Source organism: Podarcis bocagei (genome assembly GCF_964188305.1).
Source record: "Podarcis bocagei genome assembly, chromosome: 2".
NCBI classification, from domain to species: Eukaryota; Metazoa; Chordata; class Lepidosauria; order Squamata; family Lacertidae; genus Podarcis; species Podarcis bocagei.
Window position 1 is genome coordinate 21686205 of NC_138126.1, and position 20338 is coordinate 21706542.

General features: G+C 46.1%; 2 protein-coding genes across 3 annotated transcripts; both read right to left on the reverse strand.

Moving 5' to 3' along the window:
* Nucleotides 1–2281: 2281 nt before the first annotated feature.
* LOC308579682 (uncharacterized protein) lies at nt 2282–12519 on the reverse strand (the record flags this gene model as incomplete). Its single annotated transcript, XM_081180618.1, has 5 exons — nt 11847–12519; nt 9249–10392; nt 4189–4220; nt 2689–2780; nt 2282–2578 (listed from the first exon to the last, which is right to left on the reverse strand). Exons 2-5 carry the CDS (start codon nt 10229–10231, stop codon nt 2282–2284), a joined length of 1404 nt encoding a protein of 467 aa, XP_081036744.1. The 5' UTR covers nt 10232–10392; nt 11847–12519.
* Nucleotides 12520–14826: 2307 nt separating this feature from the next.
* RPP21 (ribonuclease P subunit p21) lies at nt 14827–19761 on the reverse strand. Of its 2 annotated transcripts, none has more exons than XM_081183678.1 (6): nt 19633–19761; nt 18972–19066; nt 17747–17847; nt 17145–17227; nt 16191–16337; nt 14827–15461 (listed from the first exon to the last, which is right to left on the reverse strand). In XM_081183678.1, the coding sequence occupies exons 2-6, from the start codon at nt 19017–19019 to the stop codon at nt 15265–15267; spliced, it is 576 nt and encodes a 191-aa protein (XP_081039804.1). In that variant the 5' UTR covers nt 19020–19066; nt 19633–19761; the 3' UTR covers nt 14827–15264. The 2 variants fall into 2 exon arrangements, with proteins under 2 accessions (XP_081039804.1, XP_081039803.1); XM_081183677.1 differs by having other exon boundaries at nt 19648–19756.
* Nucleotides 19762–20338: the final 577 nt, after the last annotated feature.

A 20338-nucleotide genomic window follows, 5' to 3' on the forward strand; every position in this document is an offset into this window, starting at 1 on the left:
TGTACACAAGTGCAAAGATGCAAGAGTGTATTGGGAAGTTTTTAATGTTTGATGTTTTAGTGTGTGTGTGTGTGTGTGTCCTGTCTGGCGATATTCCTATCTGGCGATATTTACTCCTCCTTTCCTGAAGTTTGTACTTTACTTCTTTTTATTAGCTGTTTTACAATTCATATGCATTTATTATCTAAACTTCACTATCATTAAATCTTCCAGTAACTGCTTTTATTTGAAATCCTGCCTGCAACTACATGTATGGGTGATACATGTAGTTTGGCAGTTCTTAGTTTGGCAATTAATTTAGCCATTTCAGCATAGTCCATTGGTTTCGTAAGCCATTCCTCTGGTGTTTTATTGTGTTTTTATATGTGTTGGAACTGACCAGAGGGGTGATGAAGATGATTACTGAGCACCATGCCAGATTTGATGGGAGTCCGTAAGCTGCTTTTATTCCATACTGTTTTCAGTTAAGAACTGCCTCTTTCACAACATTTGAACTGCTGCCATTGTTAGGTCCACCCTGGAACGAAGGACAGGGAGAAGCTCAAGAGAGCCTCGTATACCCCTTTGTTGCCCAACTGCAATACAAGAGCCCTGCAGGGCTGCCACTGTGTCTTACTCTCTGGCAGTTGCTGCCAGTACCTACCCACTTACTCCTGCATATCCAGATGGGTAGGATCCATGATGCACTAAATTGGCACCTGTCAGTCTCAGGAGAAGATGGAGGAGTGAGCCTCTGGGGTGAAGTCAAACTGAAGGTTGCAGCACCTACTGTGGCTGCAGAGACTAATAGGGGAGATACACATTTGTTGCAGCTGGAGAAGACAAAGGCGTCCCATTATGCTCCTGCAGATGCACCATGACCTTTCTTCTCTCTGCCCTCCTCCCAGAGGTCATTTCTCCTCTGGCCATTGCTGTGAATACATGACCTGCCTGTCTGCCTCCAAGCACTGCGGTCATCTGCAAGGGATTCCCACATGTCAGGGTTGACGTTGCCATTTGCAGACATCTTTGTAACACAGTCGGTCTGCCAATGGTCCTGGTACCTGAAGCCCCATAGAGCATATCCTTGGGGATCCTGCCATCTTCCATTGTGTAGCCATGACCAAGCCAGCGTAGACGTCGCTGACACAGGAGTGCAAACATGTTGGGAATGTGGACTTGGGAGAGCACGTTTGTTTGAAACTCTTTCCTGATAGGATCCTTGCACCTACGGGACCGCCTCTCCTGGTATGTCCCATGGAGGACCTTAAGGTCCATAAATAGCAACACCCTAGAGGTCCAGGGCCCTAAGGAAGTCAGATTAGCCTCAACCAGAGCCAGGGCCTTTTCTACACTAGCGCTGGCCTGGTGGAATGCTCTGTTTCATGAGACCAGGGCCCTGTGGGATCTGATCTCTTTCCGCAGGGCCTGTAAGACAGAGTTGTTCCTGTTGGCTTTTTGCAGTATAGTAACGCTGCAGAGAGCTTGCTGGGGAGATCATGCATTAAAAAGAAAGGACTCAAAAAGTACTTAAAGAAGGTTTTAATAAGAAAAACAAAAACTCCATTTACACTAAATATATTAACAAACAAACATGACCCAACCACCAACCCATCCCCCAGGGTAATGGGAGAGCTAGGTGCTGCTCCTTATATACTACACCCAGATGCTGACACACCTTAATCAAATACAACTCAGCAGCACCTGCTATGTTTCACAGCTGTAAAGCTGGGTCTCGTTATCTTGCTCTGGCCTTTGCTCTGGCCCCTTAAAGACATACACATGGAGTGGAACAATGATGAACCTTTACATTTAAAGAAACCATTCAACAGTTCCACCTGGCCTTTGGCTTGGAATCAACTTGATCCCCTAGCGCTTTTTCTTTTTTTCCTTTCTCCTTCTGTGATGGAACTCCTATTTGGGGACTTCCCTGGCTTTTTTTCTGGCCCATGTAGGACCAGTCTGGATAGTTAGCCTTGGTGAAGACTTGACGTTTTCATCACCAAAAAATTTTTTTGATTTGAGTTTCTACTGAAATGAGGCTGCATTTTAATGTTGTATTTTAATCTTGTTTTTTAAGTTGTATTTCAATCAATTGTTTTTATATCTGGTGTTAGCTACCCTGAGCCCGGTCTTGGCTGGGGAGGGCGGGGTATAAATAAAATTTATTATTATTATTATTATTATTATTATTATTATTATTATTATTATTATTATTATTTCCTGTCCAGCGACAATTCAAAATCTTCCTGACGCAGCGCATGTGGAAGGCACTGAAGTGTCACTCCTGATGGTTATAAGTTCACGACTCACTTCCATAGAGCAACATGCTCAGCACACAAGCCTGGCAGAGCTTCTTCTTGGTGTTGGATGTTAGCATCACATTCCCCCAAACCCTTTTGGAGAGGTGAGCCATTGTCATAGCTGCCTTGCCAATAGGCTTGTCCAGCTCAGCCTCAAGGGAGAGATTGCTGGTTATGGTGGAACCCAGGTAGACAAAATCGTCTACCACCTCCAGCATGTGATCACCAGTGGTGATGCTGGTGATGTCCTGACTCAGAATGTTGGTCTTCACCAGGCTGGTGGTAGGCCGAACTCCCTGCAGGCGTGGACAAAATGGCCGATGAGTCTCTGTAGAGTTTCCTCGGTGTGTGCTGTCAAGGCTGCGTCTTCTGCAAACAACCTCTCTCAGATGAGGACCTGCCACACCTTGGTCTTGGAGTGGAGACGTGCCAGGTTGGGCAGACTCCCATCACTCCTTGAATGGATGAACACACCATCTTCAGTTGAGCTGAAGGCATCTGAAAGCAATAGGGAGAAGAATGTGCCAAAGAGAGATGAGGCGAGAAAAGAGAGACCTTTTCAGCTGACAAGATCAAAGGCCTTTGTAAGGTCCAGGAAGATGATGTACCAGAATTCTCTCTGCTCTCAGCATTTCTCCTGCAGCTGGCATCGGGAGAAAATCATGTTGATTGTTGACCTCCCAGCTCTAAAGCCACACTGTGGCTTAGAACAGATGCTGTCAGTGACTGTAGTCTGTTGAGAACTACACAGGCAAAGGCTTTCCCTACAGTGCTCAACAGGGAGATCTCAGCAGTGTTAGAAACTGAGATTTGAAAGCTAGGAGCTAAATGGCACCATAGAGGTTATGGGCACAACAACAGAATGTCTAGGCACGCTTTTTAAATAACAAGAATACAAAGCTGAAAATGAACTGCAGCTATTATGTTCATTTTTCACATGGTCTAGTCCTTCCCCTGCCCAACCCCCGTTTAAGAGGGTTTCTTCTCCAGTTTTCAGAGAGTAGCTGGAAGTGGGGAGGCATAAAAAGGCCCTCCCTTCCTTCCACTCTGCAGTTTTAATCTGAATTCTTAGGCGCAGTACTGTGCCCAGAGCTCAGAAACTGCTCGCGCTAATGAAATTCCCTGTCGCAAAACGCACCTAGAACAATGGGAGTTTTGAACACTGGTTGTCAGTCATGGCAGTCACCTTAGTTCTGGTAGAAAGTCACAAAGCTAGAGTTGCACATGTCTTGTGGCACAGATTCTTGTTCCCGACATCGCAAGAGGAGATTGTGCAGGTGTGTTTTGAGGGAGGAATTGAGGCCTTCTGTCAGCGCTTCTGCTGGGATTCTGTCCTGTCCTGGTGCTATGACAATAGCTATGAAATAAATAGAAACCCACATGCAAGTTTAAGGGTGGTATTCAAGTAAATTTTGTTCAGAGTTAAGACCCATGGCTAAGTTAGGGCCATTAGTTTCAATAGGTGACCTAGAATGTGCTGTGATCATAAGAAGAATGATGATAATGATAACAACACGTTCATTCGACAACGCTGAGTTGAAAGAGGACATTGTGCTAGGGTGATGATGGTGCAACTGTCAGGAAAAAGCAGCAATGCAAAAGCCAGCTGCAGGTGGCTGGAAAGCAAAACAGGATGTTGTAGTCTGGAACTGTACTGTGGGAAAAAGGGGCAGTCCATTCTCTGTACTGAGCACCGGATGTTAGCTCAGAGTGTCATCTGACCTGTACTGGAAGTGCAGGGGTGGAGCTGTGACTCTACTGCCGGAGTCTGGTGGGTACAGACACGTTTCTCTGTACTGCTGAACGACAGGAATAAAAGACATGTAAAAGGACTCCTGTCTGTCTTTCATCCCCTCCCTGGGGGAATGCAGGGAGGGAGAGAAGGAGGAGGGTGTGTCCTGCTCACGTGTGAGGAGGATCGCCGGTTTATGACCTTGCCTGCCGGGAGACGCAGACGGGAAGGTCAACAAGGATCCCAGCCGAATGCCTGGGAGTGAGGCCAGTTACCTGTGACCTCGGCTGGAATCCTGACAGCAACAACAAAAGCACCCAGCAACATGCACAGGTTGCAATATTAATTCCACTGCTTCTATTGTTGCTAACACCACCTGCTCCAATTTACCGTACTTTTCTGTGTATAAGACAACCTTTTTTACCCAAAAATAAAGTATAAAATGGGGGGGGGGGCGGTGGTTTGCCTTATACATGGCTAGTGCCTTTTTTGGATGTGTGATTGGTTGTTTCAGCGAGCAGGAGAGTGTCAGTGGTGATTGGGCAGGTGACAGGTGATTGCGGCAACGTCCGCTGTGTATTGGCTGGTGCTGCGTCAATCGGGAGTGCCTTGCGTCTGCTTTTGCTGATCGGGCAGATGGTAGGTTGCTTTAGTGACACATGCGATTGAAAGTGGTGCTCTGTAGGGTGTTTTTTTGCTAACTGCCTCCCAAAGAAGAGCTATAGAAATGTTTTGCTTCCCTCCTCCACAAAAAAAGCTCAACAACTCTTGGCAATCTCCCCCCATTTTCTTAATTTTTAGTCCCCCCAAAATAGGGGTTCATCTTATACATGGGGGCGTCTAATACAGTGGTACCTCTGGTTACGTACTTAATTAATTCCGGAGGTCCGTTCTTAACCTGAAACTGTTCTTAACCTGAAGCACCACTTTAGCTAATGGGGCCTCCCCCTGCCGCTGCACAATTTCTGTTCTCATCCTGAAGCAAAGTTCTTAACCTGAGGTACTATTTCTGGGTTAGCGGAGTCTGTAATCTGAAGCACATGTAACCTGAAGCGTATGTAACCCGAGGTACCACTGTACAAGGAAAAATATGGTAAATGGGGAATTGAGCAACACACACACATTTAGGCTGCAATCCTAATCCTCGCTACTACAAAGATGACCACAATGATGATGATGATTTTGGTAAAACATCTCTTTCCAAGGAAAGGGAGATTGTGCAAAGGGAGAGAACAGAAGAAACATTGAGCAACACATACACACACCCTACCATTTCTCCAGAATTATTTCTTCTACCCCACAATTATCATCACATAAAGTATTCTGGCATAAGTGGGGGCAGTATTCAATGTTAATTCTACTCTGAGTAAACCTATTGAAATTAATAGACCTAATTAACTTGGGTTCAGTGATTCCGCAAAGCAGTGAAATTGAACGCCAGCTTGAAGACTCCAAATTTAAACAAAAATCTCCAAACTCAAATGCAAAGAAAACTGTAGAGGATAGTTAGCAATGTCAACAGAAGCCCCCAAAACTGGGACAGCAGAGCAGATGGCAGAGAGGCGGACACTAGTTTATTTATTTATTGAATTTATATACCGCCCTATACCCGGAGGTCTCGGGGGGGGGGTCACAAAATAAAATCAAAATATAAACAACGCACCCCCCCAAAAAAACACACCACATTTCCAAAGGGCATAGGATGACAATCAAATCAACCAAAAGTGTGGTTAAAAAGGAAAGTTTCTGCCTGGCGCCTAAAGGTAAAATAATGAAGGTACCAGGTTAACTTCGCTGGGGAGACCATTCCAAAGACGGGGAGCCACTGCAGAGAAGGCTCGTTTTTGAGTTGCCACCCTCCGGACCTCTCAAGGAAGAGGCACAGAGAGAAGGGTCTCAGAAGTTGATCTCAGGGTCCGGGTAGGTTCATATGGAAAAAGGTGATCCTTGAGGTATTGTGGTCCTGAGACATTTATAGGTCAAAACTAGCACTTTGAATTAGGCCCGGAAACTAACTGGTAGCCTGTGCAGTCATGCCAGGATTGGTGTAATATGCTCAAACTGTTCTGCTCCGGTGAGCAACCTGGCCGCTGAATTCTGCACTAGCTGAAGTTTCAGAACCATCTTCAGAGGCAGCCCTAGGCATAACACATTGCAGTAATCGAAGCTTGAGGTTACCAGAGCATAGACAACAGTAGTTGGTCTATCCCTGTCCAGGTAGGGGTGTAGCTGGGCCACCATCTGAAGCTGAAGGAAGGCACTCTGGGCTACTGAGGCCACCTGAGCCTCGAGCGACAGCAAAGGATCCAGGAGGACCCCCAGGCTACAAACCTGCTCCTTCAGAGGAAGTGTAACCCCATTGAGAACAGGCAATCTCCCACCCATGTGGTCTAGGGAACCACCCACTTAACAGTACCCTAGTCTTAACTGGATTGAGCTTCAGTTTGTTGGCTCTCATCCAGTCCGTTACCGAGGCAAGACACTGGTCCAGTACTTCCACTTCCTCACCTGCAGATGTAAAGGATGAGTGTCATCAGCATACTGCTGACAACGTACTCCAAACCTCCGGATAATCCCACCCAGTGGTGTCATGTAGATGTTAAGCAACATGGGGGATAGGATTGAGCCCTGCGGAACCCCAAATTGAAGGTTCCATGGGGCTGAAAAGCATCCCCCAAGCAACACCCTCTGGGGACGACCATCGAAGTAGGACTGGAACCACCGCAAAGCGGTGCCACCCACCCCTAGTTCAGAGAGTCGCTCCAGAAGGATACCATGGTTGATGGTGGTATCATTTATGGGCTGCTTCAAAGCAGTTTTAGAAGCAAGAAGACCCTCTCTTGGGTTCAAGAGAGTGAAACACATTGCATTGGAATATATATATATATATATATATATATATATATATATATATATATATATATGCTTTCGTAGATTTTCACGGGTACAGGAATGCAGGTTTTGTTGTCTTCGGGTGTCTTCCCGTGTAAGAGTTGGGGTGTCTAGGCGACGTTTCGACGAGGTCTCACTCGTCATCTTCAGGCTGGTGCTTTCGGCTTCTTGTTACTGGAACAGAGCAGGATCTCAGTGTTTGAGTTCCTATAAATACTGTTGAGGGGGTGTGGTGTATAGCCTCCAACGTTCTGGGCAGAGAGGAAGTTCCCAGGTTAGTGTGCCTTTTCTTCTTTTGTTCATTAATTACTTGAGGGATATCTTGAGAGATTTCTTGAGTGATATTCTGAGTACCATTTAGGAGGGTCATTAGGTGTGGATTAGTTGCTAAAGCTTTCGTGTCTTGACCTCTTGAGCTTGTGAAGAGTTTTTTCTGAGAAGATGGCTGTACTGCGCTTAGTTGTGCTCTGGCTTGGCTTCGTGTATAGGGGCGAGCTGTGGTTTTGTGCCCTGTGCCAGCCAGATCTGTGTAGGGATTGCAGGGGGGTGCCGCATCCGGAGGTGCCACTATGGTTTGGCTACTGGATGGTGTCTGTAATTTATCTGTGGAGAGGGTCTGGGTTTGGGTCTGGTGAGGTTGATTGGAGATGGCGTTCTGTGTGCCAGAGCACAACTAAGCGCAGTACAGCCATCTTCTCAGAAAAAACTCTTCACAAGCTCAAGAGGTCAAGACACGAAAGCTTTAGCAACTAATCCACACCTAATGACCCTCCTAAATGGTACTCAGAATATCACTCAAGAAATCTCTCAAGATATCCCTCAAGTAATTAATGAACAAAAGAAGAAAAGGCACACTAACCTGGGAACTTCCTCTCTGCCCAGAACGTTGGAGGCTATACACCACACCCCCTCAACAGTATTTATAGGAACTCAAACACTGAGATCCTGCTCTGTTCCAGTAACAAGAAGCCGAAAGCACCAGCCTGAAGATGACGAGTGAGACCTCGTCGAAACGTCGCCTAGACACCCCAACTCTTACACGGGAAGACACCCGAAGACAACAAAACCTGCATATATATAATCTACGAAAGCAAATATATATATATACATATATTTGCTTTCGTAGATTTTCACGGGTACAGGAATGTAGGTTTTGGTATCTTCGGGTGTCTTCCCGTGTAAGAGTTGGGGTGTCTAGGCGACGTTTCGACGAGGTCTCACTCGTCATCTTCAGGCTGGTGCTTTCGGCTTCTTGTTACTAGAACAGAGCAGGATCTCAGTGTTTGAGTTCCTATAAATACTGTTGAGGGGGTGTGGTGTATAGCCTCCAACGTTCTGGGCAGAGAGGAAGTTCCTAGGTTAATGTGCCTTTTCTTCTTTTGTTCATTAATTACTTGAGGGATATCTTGAGTGATTACTTGAGTGATATTCTGAGTACCACTTAGGAGGGTCATTAGGTGTGGATTAGTTGCTAAAGCTTTCGTGTCTTGACCTCTTGACCTTGTAAAGAGTTTTTCTGAGAAGATGGCTGTACTGCACTTAGTTGTGCTCTGGCTTGGCTTCGTGTATAGGGGCGAGCTGTGGTTTTGTGCCCTGTGCCAGCCAGATCTGTGTAGGGATTGCAGGGGGGTGCAGCATCCGGAGGTGCCACTATGGTTTGGCTACTGGATGGTGTCTGTAATTTATCTGTGGAGAGGGTCTGGGTTTGGGTCTGGTGTGGTTGATTGGAGATGGCGTTCTGTGTGCCTCTGGTTCTGGTGTCGGTTTTTGTGGGGAGGGCTAATTTCCAGATGTCTGGCAGGCGGGACGTGTCGTCACGCTTGTTCATGTTGTGAGGGTGTTTCTCTATCTCGATGGCTTCCATGATTATTCTCTTGTGGTGATGTTCCATGTTAAAGAGCAATTTGGAATCTGCAAAATTAATTTCGTGTCCTGTTTCTTTCATGTGTTGGTAAAGAGAGGAAGTTTTTTCTTCTTTTTTGACGGCATTCTTGTGTTCTGCGATACGTGCATTTATTCGTCTGTTTGTTTGTCCAATGTACGTGGCTGGGCAGACTTTGCAGGGTATTTCATAGACCCCTTGGTTTTCTAACTGGATTTTATCTTTTGGGTTTCTGAGGATATTGGCTATTTTTTGGTTGGTGCAAAAGGCTGTTTTGATATTGTGTTTATGGAGGATTTTGCTAATTTTATCTGTAGTGCCCTTGATATAAGGAAGGAGGGCCATGCCATTGTTTTCTTCTGTGTCTTGGTTTTTGGGGGGTGTTTCTTTTTGGATTAGCTTCGTAACCCTGTTTTGCTGGTATCCGTTGGCGATTAACACATTTGAGAGATTCTGTAACTCAGTTGTCAAGTGGTCTTTGTCAGCCAGGCGTTTGGTTCTGGAGATGAGAGTCTTGGCTACGGAGTTTATTTGTGCAGGGTGGTGGTGTGATTGTGCATGTAAGTAGCGGTTGGTGTGTGTTTTTTTCCGGTAGATAGTGTGTCCTAGGGAGCCATCAGGTTTTTTGTAGATTAGGACGTCAAGGAAGGGAAGTTGGTTGTTGGCTTCTATTTCCATAGTGAATTGTATTTTGGGGTGTAGGCTGTTGAGATGTGTGAGGAAGCTATCTAGTTTTTCCTTCCCGTGTGGCCAAATTACAAAGGTGTCGTCAACATATCTGAGCCAAAGTTTGGGTTTGTGTTCTGACTTGTCTAAAGCATTGGTTTCAAAGTGTTCCATGTACAGATTTGCGATGACCGGTGAGAGGGGTGATCCCATAGGTGCTCCTTCTATCTGTTTGTATCTTTGTCCATTGTGGATGAAGTACGTGTTGGTTAGGCAGTGGTTGGTCAGGTCCAGGATGTGTTCGGGGGGATTGTATTTGTTTTGAATGGCTGTCAAGGCTTCATTAATGGGCACTTGTGTGAAGAGAGATACAACATCGAAGCTCACAAGTAGGTCATCGGGATGTAGGTTTTGCTTCTTTATTGTTTCTATGAACTGGAAGGAGTTTGTAACGTGTGAAGCGATAGATTCTGCATAGGGCTGAAGTTGCTTAGCGAGAAATTTAGCGAGATTTTGTAGAGGTGAGCCTATGGAGCTGACTATTGGTCTGAGTGGTGTTCCTTCTTTGTGTATCTTGGGGAGACCGTAGAGTTTGGGGCATCTGGATGATTTTTCTCTGGGGATGATTCTTAGCTGGATTTCTTCACTGATAGGAGAGGCTTTTATTTTGGATTTGGTGGTTTTTTCCAGATAGGTGGTGGGATCTGTTTTTATAGGTTGGTAGGTAGGGTCTTGGAGTAGATTTGATAGTTTTGCTTGGTAGTCCGATGTGTTCATCACAACAGTGGCATTACCTTTGTCTGCTGGGAGAATGATTATGTTGTTGTCTTTCCTCAGGTTGGTGAGTGCTTTCTGTTCTTCTTTGTGTAAATTGCTTCTGGGTGGTTTGCTGGAGCAGAGGATGTTGGTGACTTCAAGTCTGATTTTATTGGCTTCATCTGGGTTGATTTTGGTTAGGCTAGCTTCGACTCCGCATATGATGTTTTCCGTGGGGATGCGTCTCGGGGCGACTGCAAAGTTGAAACCTTTGGAGAGTACTTTGGTTTCAGTTGAGGTGAGGATCCTGTCTGATATGTTATGTACTGTTTGTTTCATGGGTTGTTGTGGAGGGTGGCTGGGCTTCTGGCGTTTCTCTAGTTTGTGGAGTTTGTTGGTGTGTATGTCTGTCTTATGTGAGGACTCTGTTTCAGCTCTCCAAACGGCTAGTTGTTTGCATTTGTCCCAGAGTGCAGGGAAACTACGAGAAACTAGAAATCCGAAGAGCCACCATCTTATGTGATCTCTTGTTCCTACGCAACTGCCGAGACAACAACTTAATTCCCACATGCTTCCAACTTAAATTCCACTATAAAACCCCAGCTACCGAAAGGATCCTGAAACGAACTGAACTATCCCTAATCAGAAACGAACTACATAAGAAAAGATACCTACTAAACCAAACCAACAAAGATCTGCTCACTCTTCACCTCAAACTCTGTAACAAAATCCACCCTGCACTCTGGGACAAATGCAAACAACTAGCCGTTTGGAGAGCTGAAACAGAGTCCTCACATAAGACAGACATACACACCAACAAACTCCACAAACTAGAGAAACGCCAGAAGCCCAGCCACCCTCCACAACAACCCATGAAACAAACAGTACATAACATATCAGACAGGATCCTCACCTCAACTGAAACCAAAGTACTCTCCAAAGGTTTCAACTTTGCAGTCGCCCCGAGACGCATCCCCACGGAAAACATCATATGCGGAGTCGAAGCTAGCCTAACCAAAATCAACCCAGATGAAGCCAATAAAATCAGACTTGAAGTCACCAACATCCTCTGCTCCAGCAAACCACCCAGAAGCAATTTACACAAAGAAGAACAGAAAGCACTCACCAACCTGAGGAAAGACAACAACATAATCATTCTCCCAGCAGACAAAGGTAATGCCACTGTTGTGATGAACACATCGGACTACCAAGCAAAACTATCAAATCTACTCCAAGACCCTACCTACCAACCTATAAAAACAGATCCCACCACCTATCTGGAAAAAACCACCAAATCCAAAATAAAAGCCTCTCCTATCAGTGAAGAAATCCAGCTAAGAATCATCCCCAGAGAAAAATCATCCAGATGCCCCAAACTCTACGGTCTCCCCAAGATACACAAAGAAGGAACACCACTCAGACCAATAGTCAGCTCCATAGGCTCACCTCTACAAAATCTCGCTAAATTTCTCGCTAAGCAACTTCAGCCCTATGCAGAATCTATCGCTTCACACGTTACAAACTCCTTCCAGTTCATAGAAACAATAAAGAAGCAAAACCTACATCCCGATGACCTACTTGTGAGCTTCGATGTTGTATCTCTCTTCACACAAGTGCCCATTAATGAAGCCTTGACAGCCATTCAAAACAAATACAATCCCCCCGAACACATCCTGGACCTGACCAACCACTGCCTAACCAACACGTACTTCATCCACAATGGACAAAGATACAAACAGATAGAAGGAGCACCTATGGGATCACCCCTCTCACCGGTCATCGCAAATCTGTACATGGAACACTTTGAAACCAATGCTTTAGACAAGTCAGAACACAAACCCAAACTTTGGCTCAGATATGTTGACGACACCTTTGTAATTTGGCCACACGGGAAGGAAAAACTAGATAGCTTCCTCACACATCTCAACAGCCTACACCCCAAAATACAATTCACTATGGAAATAGAAGCCAACAACCAACTTCCCTTCCTTGACGTCCTAATCTACAAAAAACCTGATGGCTCCCTAGGACACACTATCTACCGGAAAAAAACACACACCAACCGCTACTTACATGCACAATCACACCACCACCCTGCACAAATAAACTCCGTAGCCAAGACTCTCATCTCCAGAACCAAACGCCTGGCTGACAAAGACCACTTGACAACTGAGTTACAGAATCTCTCAAATGTGTTAATCGCCAACGGATACCAGCAAAACAGGGTTACGAAGCTAATCCAAAAAGAAACACCCCCCAAAAACCAAGACACAGAAGAAAACAATGGCATGGCCCTCCTTCCTTATATCAAGGGCACTACAGATAAAATTAGCAAAATCCTCCATAAACACAATATCAAAACAGCCTTTTGCACCAACCAAAAAATAGCCAATATCCTCAGAAACCCAAAAGATAAAATCCAGTTAGAAAACCAAGGGGTCTATGAAATACCCTGCAAAGTCTGCCCAGCCACGTACATTGGACAAACAAACAGACGAATAAATGCACGTATCGCAGAACACAAGAATGCCGTCAAAAAAGAAGAAAAAACTTCCTCTCTTTACCAACACATGAAAGAAACAGGACACGAAATTAATTTTGCAGATTCCAAATTGCTCTTTAACATGGAACATCACCACAAGAGAATAATCATGGAAGCCATCGAGATAGAGAAACACCCTCACAACATGAACAAGCGTGACGACACGTCCCGCCTGCCAGACATCTGGAAATTAGCCCTCCCCACAAAAACCGACACCAGAACCAGAGGCACACAGAACGCCATCTCCAATCAACCACACCAGACCCAAACCCAGACCCTCTCCACAGATAAATTACAGACACCATCCAGTAGCCAAACCATAGTGGCACCTCCGGATGCTGCACCCCCCTGCAATCCCTACACAGATCTGGCTGGCACAGGGCACAAAACCACAGCTCGCCCCTATACACGAAGCCAAGCCAGAGCACAACTAAGTGCAGTACAGCCATCTTCTCAGAAAAACTCTTTACAAGGTCAAGAGGTCAAGACACGAAAGCTTTAGCAACTAATCCACACCTAATGACCCTCCTAAGTGGTACTCAGAATATCACTCAAGTAATCACTCAAGATATCCCTCAAGTAATTAATGAACAAAAGAAGAAAAGGCACATTAACCTAGGAACTTCCTCTCTGCCCAGAACGTTGGAGGCTATACACCACACCCCCTCAACAGTATTTATAGGAACTCAAACACTGAGATCCTGCTCTGTTCTAGTAACAAGAAGCCGAAAGCACCAGCCTGAAGATGACGAGTGAGACCTCGTCGAAACGTCGCCTAGACACCCCAACTCTTACACGGGAAGACACCCGAAGATACCAAAACCTACATTCCTGTACCCGTGAAAATCTACGAAAGCAAATATATGTATATATATATATTTGCTTTCGTAGATTATATATATGCAGGTTTTGTTGTCTTCGGGTGTCTTCCCGTGTAAGAGTTGGGGTGTCTAGGCGACGTTTCGACGAGGTCTCACTCGTCATCTTCAGGCTGGTGCTTTCGGCTTCTTGTTACTGGAACAGAGCAGGATCTCAGTGTTTGAGTTCCTATAAATACTGTTGAGGGGGTGTGGTGTATAGCCTCCAACGTTCTGGGCAGAGAGGAAGTTCCCAGGTTAGTGTGCCTTTTCTTCTTTTGTTCATTAATTACTTGAGGGATATCTTGAGAGATTTCTTGAGTGATATTCTGAGTACCATTTAGGAGGGTCATTAGGTGTGGATTAGTTGCTAAAGCTTTCGTGTCTTGACCTCTTGAGCTTGTGAAGAGTTTTTTCTGAGAAGATGGCTGTACTGCGCTTAGTTGTGCTCTGGCACACAGAACGCCATCTCCAATCAACCTCACCAGACCCAAACCCAGACCCTCTCCACAGATAAATTACAGACACCATCCAGTAGCCAAACCATAGTGGCACCTCCGGATGCGGCACCCCCCTGCAATCCCTACACAGATCTGGCTGGCACAGGGCACAAAACCACAGCTCGCCCCTATACACGAAGCCAAGCCAGAGCACAACTAAGTGCAGTACAGCCATCTTCTCAGAAAAACTCTTTACAAGGTCAAGAGGTCAAGACACGAAAGCTTTAGCAACTAATCCACACCTAATGACCCTCCTAAGTGGTACTCAGAATATCACTCAAGTAATCACTCAAGATATCCCTCAAGTAATTAATGAACAAAAGAAGAAAAGGCACATTAACCTAGGAACTTCCTCTCTGCCCAGAACGTTGGAGGCTATACACCACACCCCCTCAACAGTATTTATAGGAACTCAAACACTGAGATCCTGCTCTGTTCTAGTAACAAGAAGCCGAAAGCACCAGCCTGAAGATGACGAGTGAGACCTCGTCGAAACGTCGCCTAGACACCCCAACTCTTACACGGGAAGACACCCGAAGATACCAAAACCATATATATATATATATATATATATATATGAGAGAATGATACTGCTGGTCATAGTTGCCATCCTGCAATTAAAGAGCCATCTTCAAAATCTTATGTGTGGCGTCTACTTTATTACTAGGTCTTTGAGGGTGAAGCCACTGCATGACTCAGAACACAATGCAAGAATGATCCTGTTGAAACAAAATTTTATTTCCAAGTTTTTACATAGCGTAGTAAATGAGATCGGATGGGAAGCTATTTCCCCATCAACGCTTCACCTCAAGTTCCAACAGGAAGGAGTTCAACAAAATCTCCTGGTCTCCAACAATTCCTAAGTGGAGACACCCCTCCAGGTGGAAAATGAACCTCAAGCTATGGAGATGGGAGAAAAGAAATGCAGGCCGTGGTATTGACTAGGCCGCTATGGGCTCCAGCCCCTCTTTTGTGGGTGCCTCAAAGCTAGTTGCACTATAAAAGAGGGCCGTTATCACTGAACTCAAATCACCTCAGCCATTCAAGTCCCACAGGTTAGCCAGTTAGGTTTTAGTTTCCAAACAATCCAGGGTCTTTTCTCCACAGCCAATAATCGTATTAAGCACATTTGACTCTTCTGCCCCGACTTGGGGCTTATGCGTTTTCTACCAAGCCACAGTTGCCTGCCTGACTGGGAAGAGTCTGTTGCCCCTTCTTCCCTTTAGATTTGGTGCCTGCTGTCGTCTCCTCAGAGGCACGGCTGTGAGGTCCAGAACTTGCAGGTGGTGTTGCCTTTTCTGCTCGGGAGGCCTTGGGGGGCTGTTGCACTGAGCTGGGGGTCTGGCCTGAAGCTGGACACAAGGAAAGAAAAACACCCTATTGAAGCTTCTTCCTAAAAATGTTTTCCACAGCTACATTCTCCACACCTAGTTTGGGCCTCCAAACCTTTGCTGCCCACATCTTTACTCCCCTTCAACTTCCCCAAGACCCTTAAAATGGCCGCCACTGCAACAACTGCCCCCTCTTTGTCTGTGCAAAATTCCTTCCCTTTGTATGGAAACTTTCCAAACGTTTCCCTACCATATTTTCCCAAAAACTCAAGCCCTTTATTCAAGAGAATTATGAGAAGGCATTGGGGCTTAAGCACTGGCTTAAGATCAGCTGGAAAAGCGTTTACTAGACTTCCATCAACAGGTGCATTTCACTGTATGACAGCCCAAGGCAGGGCCTTCCTTGCCATGGTGCCCTGGATATGGAACTCCCTGCCACTGAAGATACATCTGACCCCCCTCCCCCCCGGAACAGCTTCAGAAAAGGGCAGATTAAACGATGGGTTGTTTTGCTCTTCCTTATCATGTTTCGTTACTTATTGTTTTAATAATATGACAATGCTTGCTGGTTTTAAAATTTTATGGCAACTACTGTCTTGTATTAGAACAAACTGTACTATTATTTGATGAAATGTTGTCTACCACCCTGGAAATTTTCAGCTCGAAGGGGAGGGATATAATAATAATAATAATAATAATAATAATAATAATAATAATAATTATATTAAAACACTTAACATCTTCGCTCACCTTTTGCTCCTTCACTAGGGGGCGTCTGCTTCTCCAGCAACGCCTCAGGTTGCTCTGACCACAACTTGTAGTTGGGGTTGCTGAGGAAACGCTTGGTGAGGCCACAGGTGAGACAACGCACAATGGTCCACCGCTGATGACGGCGCTCTGTTGAGAGAGGCGAGGAGCAAATGAGTCACGGAAGCCTGGAAAACAGTGGGTCAGACTCCTTCCCTGCCCTGATATTTCCAGCTTTCCTCCCAAACTTTCAGCTATATCATGGGTTCCCTCACTTTTTCTTTGCCCAGCCTCACTTGTTTCTGCGCTCACAACCACAACAATCCATCTCTCAATCTAATAATCTGTACATAAAGGGAAGTTAGGAAGAAATATTAATTCTCCAGCGGTCTCTACTTCCTCCGAAGAAGAAATAAAGGAGGATCCCCAAAAAGCAGGGATGAGGAACCCTGCAGATGTTGTTGAATCCCATCAGTCCCAGTTGACATGGCCAATGGACAGGGATAATGGAAGATGGCCCTCAGCCACATCTGGAGGGCCACTGGTTCCCTGTAGAGCAGCTATAGGGAACCCAAGTCTTGGGTGCTGAATGTGGCCCTCCACGAATTTCCATCTGGCCCTAGTGATTATCCGTAGGCTCCACCCCTTACCAGGGGGAGGCCACACTACACTTTCAAGTAGGAATGTGTGAACTGGTTCACCACCATTCTGGGGGAATGCTCAGGGTAATTTAGTTTGTGGACAGTGCCACCCGTACATCTTTCAAGGGGAAAGACACTCCCTTGTTTTGTCCTTCCTGCCTTCCCAACTTGGTGCAGCCCACTCTCGGCTTTGTTTGTGAAGAGGGGAACCTCTGCACCAAACCCAGAGGTCTCTCCAAAGCACAGAGCCCACATAGCCGCACAGAGGAGGGGAGGAGGAGGAGGAGGAGGAAGAACAAGAGACAGGGCCACTCACTTCTCTGGCGCACAGTGGAGCTGACTCCAGGGACGAGAGGCGAGAAGCAAGATTTGCAGATGGTTCTTTTCACAGATGGATCCCTGCAAGACAAAGGGAAATGAAGGTTAAGTAGCAAATGTTGTGTTGGACAACTGAGTAAAGGTAAAGGACCCCTGGGTGGTAAAGTCCAGTCAAAGGCAACTATGGGGTTGTGGTGCTCATCTCGCTTTCAGGCTGAGAGAGCCAGCGTTTGTCCGCAGACAGCATTCCGGGTCCTGTGGCCAGCGTGACTAAACCGCTTCTGGCGCAACAGGACACTGTGACAGAAGCCAGAGCGCACGGAAACACCATTTACCTTCCCACCACAGTGGTACCTATTTTTCTACTTGCACTGGTGTGCTTTCGAACTGCTAGGTTGGCAGGAGCTGGGATGGAGCAAAGGGAGCTCACCCTGTCGCGGGGATTCGAATTGCTGACCTTCTGATTGGCAAGCCCAAGAGGCTCAGTGGTTTAGACCACAGCGCCACCCGCGTCCCTGTATCAGAAGCAGGATGCCTGTGAATGCCAGTGGCTGGGGTTCATGGGCATCTGGGTCCCCTAACTACTGTCCTGGCACTCACTGTCTTAACACGAGCCGCCGGCTGATGCTGTTCTGCGTGTGGCAATAAAAGCGAGCCAGTTCCTGGTTCTCTGGGTTCTGCCGAAGGACGCAATGCGCTGCCTGTTGCGGGGGAATGGAAGTAAGTTGAACATCCTCAGCATCACCCCCACCCCCACCCAACTGAGAAACTCGGGGCCATGCAGATTCCATAAATGCACGGTGTTCCTGCACAACAGGTCCTTGCCAATGGCAGCACCCATAACTTATTAAGTCTCTTATGGAAAAAAACAGTACGGTCCTGCAGCAGCTTATAGCCAAGTATACCATAGCATAAGCTTCTATGGACCAGAGCTTACAGTGGCAGAAGGATAAAATAGTTAGGCAGTTTGTCCCACTCCAGGTTTTAATTTACTTAGCTATGTGAAAACTATAGTGCTATTTTCACCGACTGCAGCGGTTATTGATGGGCATTGTGCTTGTCTGGCATACACTTGAGAATTAACTGAATCATTGCAAACTACACTGTTTGTTGTTGTTGTTTAGTCGTGTCCGACTCGTTGTGACCCCCTGGACCAGAGCACGCCAGGCACTCCTGTCTTCCACTGCCTCCCGCAGTTTGCTCAAACTCATGCTGGTAGCTTCGAGAACACTGTCCAACCATCTCGTCCTCTGTCGTCCCCGTCTTCTTGTGCCCTCCATCTTTCCCAACAACAGGGTCTTTTCCAGGGAGTCTGTTTGCATTTTGTTATTAGATAAACTCCGCTCACAGTTCCCACCACCACTTGCATCCACTTGCACTATTACTTGCCAGCTGAGGATAACCATGCATCTGATCAGACGGAATACTGAACACTTTATACATCGCTCTTCCTTTGCAAGTGCTGCAAAACGGGGTGCTGTTTTTTAAGTACAGAGCCAGACACACACATGCAAAACAGTGTGCGTCCCGTAGGGGCGTGGTGCCCAGCGTGGACAGGGGGCAGCCATGATGGCACCCCGCCGGGATCGCGCTGCCAGGGGCGGTGTGTCCCCTCCCCACACCTCTTCCTCTGCCAGTGATGCAAAAGGTACAGAGGCAGGAAATCATAAAAGCGAAGCCAAAAGGCCAAGCACAAGAAAGCCAGTTTAGGGTAGAGGCTTTCAGTTGTGCCAGAGAGAGGATGAGGATTCTGCAAGTACAGTATTTTGTGAACAACGTGGTAGCTAGCAAATATGACTGGTGTACAAGGAACACTCTCCCTTACCTGGTAGAGGAAGCTGAGCCTCTGAAATGCTTCTTTGTCTTTTATCATGGCTGACACAGGTTTAAGTGATGGTGCTGACACAACAGAAGACAAACCTGCAGTAAACAGGGATTTTTTAAAAAAGGAAAAAAAGGGCAGCGATTGTAGCAAACGGCAACCTACGTCATGCAATCTCACAGGGCTATTCCAATGTCTTCAGCTTCTATTTTTGCTGGATCTTAATTGTATGATTATTTCTTCATAAGCCAAAAATCAAAACAATTGCATCAATGGGTGAAACTATGAACCCAATATACTTTGTTGTAACCTGAGAAAATGTGTAAAAATTAAAATAAAAAATATGAGTGGTGAATGTGGAAAACACTCGGAGAAGCGCGAGTATATTTATTTTTGCATTCTTATTATTTAAAGCAAGCGGTTAAGGAAAACCACCCTCCTCTTATTTTAAAACAAGTTCTTTCTCGATGCCACGACGTGAAAGGGAAATTCCCTGGCAATGAAAACAGATGGCAGGACTGAGACGTGCTGCAAATAAATTGCAGGAAGCGCCGTGAAACGCAGAGTGAGTTAGAGCCAGATAAACATGCATAAGATACAGCGTGATAATCCATTAAATCCCCTTTATGTGGAAATCTGCTCTCTCTCTCTCTCCTGGACTTACCTAAAAAGACCCTACCTTTTGCACCCCCAGATCGTTACTCCATCAGCACGTCTTACGCAGGGACAAAGACACGCCTCCGGATCAATCGCTTTCTCCAACTAAGCCGTCCGCGTGCATCGTCTTCCTGGTTTCATGCAGCAAAGGCATCTGGGAAATGTAGTCCGCTCTCAGTCTAGTGTGGATTAATGCAAACAAACATCGAAGCACCAAATGGGAGTCGAGGCGCCAGGTGTGCACAGGGTCTCTCAGGAACAGCAAGCAGCATTAAAAAGTTATAAACAGCTAAGGGACGCTGCTCAGAGACTTTCCCATGGGAAGTATTCCTGGAGTGGGACAAGATCAGGTGATGGATGGATTCAGGACAAAGCTAGATGTGGTGCATCTTCTGGATTCCTGACAGGGAACTCTGTCATAATCCAGTGCCAAAATGGGAGGGAATGGTTTCAGAGTGGGAAGAAGAAGCAGGTGGGATGGCTAAGCCAGGCTCAAGTGACGTCCCCCTGAAAAGGATGTCTCAATTCGATCGAGCCAGGGCCCTCCAGATGTTAATGTTGTAAACACTGGACCAGAAAAGTTGCAAAGCAACTTCAAAAGTTGTACAGAACCCCTCCCCCATAGGCCACTTGTCCCTTACCGTCAAGCAAGCTCCATACCTAAGGACACCAAACCAAACTCCAATGTGTTCTGAGGAATGCACTCTGTGCTC